At 37.7% G+C, this 8562-nt stretch overlaps 1 protein-coding gene across 1 annotated transcript; it reads left to right on the forward strand.

Moving 5' to 3' along the window:
• Window positions 1-390: 390 nt before the first annotated feature.
• LOC140238563 (thyrotropin-releasing hormone receptor-like) lies at window positions 391-8239 on the forward strand (the record flags this gene model as incomplete). The annotated part of the gene is made up of 5 exons (XM_072318463.1): window positions 391-724; window positions 2093-2261; window positions 5173-5299; window positions 6738-6947; window positions 8114-8239. Coding segments are annotated over exons 1-5 (966 nt in total), but the record flags the coding sequence as incomplete, so codon positions are not given.
• Window positions 8240-8562: the final 323 nt, after the last annotated feature.

Raw genomic sequence — 8562 nt, forward strand, 5'->3', positions numbered from 1 at the left:
TTGAAAGAGCACGTATACTAAAGTTTTGTATGATAACTATAAACTATAATGATTGTCGTGTCCCTCAAAATACGCGTTTACTGATGAGATGGTTTTGTCGGTAGATTATCATTTCTTCTGAGGAGGTAAAAGTAACAAGTCTCTCGGGAAACTTAGCAGGTTCTAAAGATTACATAACAGGAGGGCTAAGTTGAAATTACAATGTCGCCACTTTTGATTTCGTTTCTTTCCGACGAAGCTAAGGTTAGAGCGAACTTGAAGGACTGCCGCTCCATTACTGAGATTTCGGGTCTGTATAAAAGCAGTTTCAATTCAAACTGCTATCAAAGTAATGCAAGAGCACAGTTGACAACAACAGCAATAACAAAATTCTGGCTCTCTTTGATGAATATGGACGGCGCGACTACACCCCTCTTTGCCGATGGTGGAACGGGCGCCGTTTTCGACGACGAAGGCTCTCACGAGATCAATAACGGAACGGACGTCGCGATTACAGAGTTATTCCGGACCGTTCTGCAGGAGTTCGAGCAGACGTCAGCTACCCTCTTCGGGACCGAGGACGCCAGCGATCTGGTTGTGGCGGGAAGGCAGTCTTTCGAGGTTCCTTTTCTCGCCTGCGTCATCATTCTTGGAGTCATCGGAAACTCGCTGGTCGTCGCCGTCTACAGTCAAAAAGGTCTTCGCGTGACCAACGCCGGCCTGCATATACTGAACCTAGCAGCAGGTGTGTACAAACCAAAATTTCATACAAATAAAATGATCATCCTAGTTGAATTCACTTATCATTAATTTTACTGTTAAGATCAATATGTTAATATCATAAATAACTAACATCATTTTATTATTTTGATAATTATTATTCTTTATGATGATTATTATTATCATCATTATTTGATCTTAAGTTCCCATCACCGTTTCTGAACCGCAAAAACCTCTCCGCAGAAACAGATTGATTAGTTTCTTCCTTTCAAGATATAACTACTTAGCTCTCAGTACATGTATTCCAATACAACGACAATGTACAACATTGTGTACTTGAAAAACTTTTCTATTTTGACGCCAGATGAAAAGACGGATTCAGTGCAAATCTACTCCATGTTTGAAGTTGATATTAGTGATCACACTCAAGCGCAACAAACACTGACATTTTCACGAAGATTCGATAGAAAAGAGAAAGTTATGGCTATTTGAATCGCTCAGTGTCAGACATTTCCAAGAACACCGAGTTAGGCTAATGTCACATGAATGTATCGAAGGCAATTACAGTGGTGACGCGACATTAATTTTGCTCCTGCGACAGTCGTCCCAGTCTTTTAATATTCTAATTCTCCGAGGGCTTAGGGTAAGGGCTGTGATATGGTTTGATGTGAGGATTAGGATTAGGATGAGGATTAAAGGGATACGTTCTGGGTAGAATTCATGTTTGGCTTGGTTGTGCAAACATTTCATGGGAGCAATTGTCGCAGGAGCAAATGTCATCGAACCAGTTAGGCTACAGTAGTCTCCTATTTACATGACTTATCACGCCCTAACAAGTCATTTATCTTGCACATAAATCTTTTTCTGATTTTTTTTCGGACATTAATTTTTAGAAGAGGCAATACAATCGTTTCCTTTACATTAGATTGTCAATAAGTTGTAAGGAGTCAGCAATGCTGACACTTCATAATGTCGTCTTGAACGAGGCGGGATGAACGGCTAAATGAACAAATCAATACCACTCTCATGTTTGTCACTCGGTCATACGAAGAATCAGTGCACGACGGGCTTTGACAATGACAATAATAATCTGTAGGCCTACCCTTGTCCAGCTGCTTGCACGCCGGCAGTGGCGGATCCAGAGAGGGGGCGCATCGGGCGCGCGCCCCCTCTTTATTCTTGTTAAAACAAATGAGATAAAAAGAACAAATGGGGTCGAGTGCGCCTCCTTCAGTTGTTGGTTTTTGTTGTTGTTGTTGTTGTTTTCTGTTGTTTTTTAAGGCGCCTCCCCTTTACGGAATTCCTGGATCCGCCCCTGCGCCGGTATGAATATAATGGAAACCAGACCATTCATGAATGACTGGGAATGGGGTCCTTTGTTCATTTCATACAGGCGATGTGTTTCTTCTGGTAATTGTCGGTGGATTTCACATCACCGAATTCTACTACAGTACCTGGGCCATACTTTGGAGAACAGATATCCAATGCGTCCTCCATCGATTCGCCCGGTTTGTCGGCTTCAACATCACCATTTTCGAGATGATGGCCATGGCAGTCGACAGGCAAGTAGATCACACATCCCTACTAGCGCTTTGTATCCAGTGGAAAAGGCGCTCTATAAATGTCTACTATTATTATTACTGCATATTTATTTTGACCTTAGACAGAGGTAAAGGGGAAGAGAAAGAGCCTAAAGAAAGAAAGACAGAAAGAAAGAAAGAAAGACGTGAGAGAGACGGGCGAGAGGGGCAAATTAAATTCTAGTTAGAAAAAAACCCACATAAACTGGACAGGTAAAACGTTGCTATTCCATAATGCCATTACACATTGTGACTATTCCTACAGCTGTAAATCAATTTATGGCACTGCTGTCATATTTTCGTTAGAAGGTCAAAATACCAAATGTAAAGAAGTCAGAAGTAAACAAATCTTACAATCATGGAACAATGTCAGAGGAACAATTCACGACATATCAAGTGACTGTATCAATCCAAATGCTGTACATAACATTTAATCGTCTTAAATTATGATTATTGTAAGTACATCACACATCCCTATTTGTTATACAAGCGCTTTGTATGCAGTGGAAAAGGCGCTCTATAAATGTCTACTATTATTATTACTGCATATTTTTTTTTGACCTTAGACAGAGGTAAAGGGGAAGAGAAAGAGCCTAAAGAAAGAAAGACAGACAGAAAGAAAGAAAGACTTGAGAGAGACGGGGCGAGAGGGGCAAATTAAATTCTAGTTAGAAAAAAAAAACCCACATAAGCTGGACAGGTAGAACGTTGCTATTCCACAATGTCACATTGTGACTATTCCTACAGCTGTAAATCAATTTATGGCACTGCTGTCATATTTTCGTTAGAAGGTCAAAATACCAAAGGTAAAGAAGTCAGAGGAACAATTCACGACGTATCAAGTGACTGTATCAATCCAAATGCTGTACATAACATTTAATCGTCTTGAATTATAAATATTGTAAGTAAACAGTGTGCGTGTAGTGGTGAAGTTTATTCCTATAAAGATGTCTTTGAAATTTTACCGCCTATATATACACTCAGCAAAAAAAGAAAGCAAACAATTTTTCAAGTTCATATTTTCCTGGATGATTTGGATGAAAATCAATGTATTACATACCATATTAAAGGTAATTTAATTGGCTATCGAGCTAGTAGGTTAACACAAAGGGAAACTTTATGCATGAGCGAACACGCTCATTTTTGCCGTCCAAGGCACAAAAGAAAAAATTGCAAAATTTGACATAATTTATTATTGTCTTTCAGTTGGCAATGCCCTTCAGATAACAATGACAACAAAAAGCCAGTTTAACTCAATGAGAGACATGAATGAAATAGCAAAAACAAGACAAGTTTTTGTTCTCTTTATAACCTCAAACAAAAAGAAAGTGGGAAACTAAAGGGGGGAAATAAGAATTTTCTGTCAGCTTAAAGGTACTAGCCCACATTTGCAAACCCACGAAAATCAAAACTGCATAAAACAGGTCCAATATGACTTCAAGTACAAGTTATAACAGTAACATACCTCACCTGTCGCTCTTTGTCTATACCATTCGATAAAAGAGAGAAAATCATCGTTTTAAAATCAATTTTCAAACCGGGTCATCCCGACCCATATTTGTCTATACCATTCGATAAAAGAGAGAAAATCATCGTTTTAAAATCAATTTTCAAACCGGGTCAACCCGACCCAAAATCGAATTACGAGCACGGGCTATAGCTACGTACATTGTACATGTAACACGTACGTGGACCGGAGCTAGCGAGCGTTATACGCATGCATACGGATTACGGTGCATTTTCATTTATTTTTATGAATGTAATGGACTAATTGGAACGAAATTTTGCACAGGTGTTACTGCAATCATACCCAAACTCTATGCTAACTTTGAGACCAATTGCTGCAGGTTTACAAATGTGGGCTAATACCTTTAAACTTCAAACGACATAGGGAGTTATGGCATAAAGATGATTACATAAACAGAATTTCTTTATTTCAGTCTTTTTACTTAGTAATTCATGAAATAAATTTAAGAGCAATATATTATTGACAATTTTCCTAATTTGAAAACAAATTGAAATTTCTACCATTTTTGTTCATATTGCTGCTTATCTTACTTCATTTGAATTTGGGTTTGACCCAAGATTCTTCTTTTTTTCCCTTAATTTTGGCCTTTATTGATATTTTGGGCTTCAAAGATATTATGGAGATCAAAGGTTTATTTTTGCAACTTAATTAATGTATCTAATTGTGTTAAATTTGTTTTTTGTTCTTATTGTTATATGGAAGAGCACTTACGCATGAATGACAACTTGTTCATTTTTGCAATTTTTACTTTTTTGCCTCGGGAGATAAAAACAAAGGTGTTCACTCATGCGTAAAGTTTCCCTTTTCATTGACCTACCAGGCTGATAGCCAATCAAATTACCTTCAATATGATATATAATACATTAAGTTTTAGCCAAATATTCCGTGAGAAATGTAAACTTGAAAAAGTGTTTACTTTCTTTTTTTGCTGAGTGTATATATACACATTGGATGTATCTAATTCGACATTTGTACCTCTGGAAAATTGCCTCTTTTCAACGAAGCAGTTTAAAGTCATATTCTAACATTTCCATTCTGTGGACCACGTTTTTTTAATTTCCAGAGATTGACGTTCCAATCGTACATAGAAAAGAAAGATTTGTATTCTAAACTCTTAATATTTAGAATAGACCTGTGGATTTCCAAATCTCGACAAGATACCCTGCCATGTCGTGAAACATTTATCATGTAGCAATATTACAAGCAGATTGATCACTTTCTTCTCGGTGTCCAAGATAGAGCTAAAGTATATTGATATTTCATACTGGATAACTAAGTTGCCTATCATTGCAAGAGATGATGTCACCTTACTCCCTCGTTATTCTCCTTTTCATAACTCTTCTTTCACCTTTTGTATACTTGAAGGTACATCGCTATCTGCCATCCCTTAAAGTTCAGGATTTACTGCACGACCAGACGAACGAAGATGAAAATGATTGCAACGTGGATTGGCGCGTTTCTAGCTGCGATACCAATTCCGCTTAACATCGGGGTAAGAGATCCGAGAGATACACGTGGTCCTATAGTAGTTTAATCTGTAGAGAATAATGTTCTCCCCCCCCCCGCCTTTTCCTGAAATGAGGACGACATGACAGTCTATCTAATCTCACACCAATTCAGAAACTTACAACTCTGACACTCCGATATGAGCAAGTTTATTTAGATGATAATCAGGGGCTTGTTTCATAATAAAGATTGAGTCTAAGATTGCGATTGATGCAAAATTTACGCTAGATCTGTTGTGAAATAAGTTTATGTGCTTTAAATCAATCTTTATGAAACGGAATTACGATCAGAACTGATTCCACGCTTGATGCACTGACTTACGCTCAATAAATCGAGCGTAAGATCAATCGCAACTCCTTATCATACAGGATCCAAAATTCAATGAAATTAACTGACGCCATAAAGTTCTACGTATAGACTGTTGCGTCAAGCAGTTCTAACCAGGAGGTGACTTGTTAAAAATCAACGTCGTTATGATTGAAATGCCATTTGATTCAGTTATCTGCTGGTATAACATTTATTGTGATATAAACACACCCTTTCAAAACTGACAGAATTCTTTGAACATTCCCATCATTGGTATGAGCTGTGAACCAGCCGTCTATTCGTCAGAATAACCACTGCCTTGATATGGAAATATGGGTGATTTTCCTATTCCGAAGTTCCAATGTTATCCGAAAATGAAATACACGTTCTTCATTCTGAAATGCACAAGTTCCGAATACCTAAATAAGATGTTCATTAATTGAAAATGAAGAAAGAAAAAGTTCGCTGATCCAAACATTTGTTACGTTAATTCGGAGGTTCGTTATTCCAAAGATTAGTAATTTCAAAAATGAAACGAGATCTGTTATTTCGAAGGTTCGTTAATCCGAACATGAAAAGAAAGTGCATTCTAGCGAAATTAGCGAAACTTCAAAATGTCAGAACGTCTTTATTTTTCACCCGATTTTGATCAAAATTTTACCGTTGCATTCGTATGATTTTACTCTTTCTTATCATGCAGACTAACTAATATTTGGACTGGATTTCCCCTTTAACCAATGTAATATCTTAGATTATTCAATGTGTGTATACATAAGTGTGACTGTGTGTGTTTGCGCGCGTGTGTCTATCATCTATGTCACTGGTCTATGTGTGTGTTCACAGCGCGAATACCGGTATTTTGCTATGATCTTCAGAACACAAAATCAAAAGCAGGTTTAAGTACATGACACAGTCATAACCACTATTTGTTTAACCATGTGATACATAACTATTGTTTAATAACTCTTTGGAAACAAATTATATTTTACCTCGATAACAATGTCATATTCATCTGAGGAAATAGTAGCCGCAGCAACAGAAGCTAATTCGAGACTGTATCTTTTCCAGTTTTTCTTCCATCTCTCTCTACCTATATCTCTTAACATGGACCTGGTCAGACTAAGTATGGTGTGTCGGTGATTAGCGCGGAGTACAGAGGAAAGACTCCCTATGCCTGCCGAGGGTTAGCCGGCTTCCCCTATTGGTACGTGGTGGCAAAGTTGGTCGACGTCAGTCTCGTTCTCTTCGTACTCCCAGTCACCCTCACCGCGATCATCTACACCGTCATGGTCTTCTACGTTCGCCGGAACAACCGCAAGTTTGTCAAGGTGATGGGCAACACTCGACCTCCCGTTTATGATGTATAATAGTTCTGGCACGTTTCCACGACAGATCTTCCATAAACCTTTGATCCTGTCGCCTTTACGCACAATACTTACGATTGTCTGATTCTTTTTTTCCGGTTGTATTGATTTATAAAATAATATATGACGTAAACTTACAATGGAAGCAGGGTCTATATCTGTGTTGTAATCATGAGATCGTGCACCTCGCAGTCAGATCAATACCAGAAATAAAGTGAACAGTTGAGTTGTGCTCCCAGTACACCCACAAGTGTTTTAGATTAGAATAATGGTATCACAAAATGAAAAGGCCAGGTCATTAAAAGAGGAAATCCGCCGAAAAGAAGAATAAACTTCAAAAGAAAGAGAAAAATATTCCCCACAGAACGATACAAAAATGACAAAAATTAGATTAGAAATAAGGAAGATATGATATTTTGGAATTTCACATTTTTTTTTTTCGGAAAACACTTCTTGAACAGTCGTTATGAATTACGATATTCAAATCAGCAAGTTGACGATGTCATGCTATCACAAGTTCTTATTCCTTTCATACACAGAAATGACCCAGAAGAGAAAAACCCAAACAAATATTTCAGCTATATATAAACTTGCCTTGAAAGCAACCTAAAATGAAAAAAAAAATGTTAACTTTGATACATCTTGTTATGGGAACATGCATTTACTTGTATTAGCTAACAATAAAATTTCTTTCTTTTTTTTAGAATTTCAGCTACAACATACATGAAAAATTGTGAGGGTATGACATCATCAACTAGCTTATTTGAATGTTTTCCAAAAAAAAAAATAAATATCATAATATCTTCCTCATTTTCCATCCGATTTTTGTCATATTTGTATCGTTCTGTATAGAGAAGATTTTCTATTTCCTTTTAATTTCGTCTATTTTCGGGGTGGATTTCCTCCTTAACCCTTTGCGTGCTTTGAGTACCGAATAAACACAGAAAACCTCATAGCATTGTACACACTGTCCGAAGTCCCTGACACAGAAAGTGTTAAGGGGATTTGAGGACTTTATCAAAATAATGATTCTCTCGAAAGTGAAATTGATAACATGAGAGATCGAGCAACCGCGTGAACAAAAAAATGAATGTAATCAAGAACATGATGATGACCCATTTTCCCGCCAGATGTCGAGCCAAGAAAATAAACTCCGATCACACTGGAAGACAGCCCGAGTGTTGCTTATCATCTTCGTGGCTTACGTTGCTTGCTACGTCTTCTCGGTTGCTCACATCCTGGTCCAACTCTTCGACCCTTTCAACAGATCAACAATCCTCGCACACGTCAAGAACATAGGTGGGTAATTAGCTCACCTGAAGCGCGAAGCCCACTGCTGGTTGGGATATTTGTTTGTTTCATTTTGTTTTGTATTGTATTGTTTTGTTATTTTTACTTCACTTGCACCTATTTTCCTTTCATTCCACTTAATCATCCGCTTTATTGAATAATAACTGAAGTAGCCTAATACCGGAAACGGATATAAGAGACTGGTGCTTACAACTATCACTCCAAACCCCGTATACAGCACCACAATGCATTTGTCATATTTGTCATATTGGAGACACTGTGGTATAGT

The sequence above is a fragment of the Diadema setosum genome, chromosome 15, assembly GCF_964275005.1.
Source record: "Diadema setosum chromosome 15, eeDiaSeto1, whole genome shotgun sequence".
Classification (NCBI taxonomy): domain Eukaryota; kingdom Metazoa; phylum Echinodermata; class Echinoidea; order Diadematoida; family Diadematidae; genus Diadema; species Diadema setosum.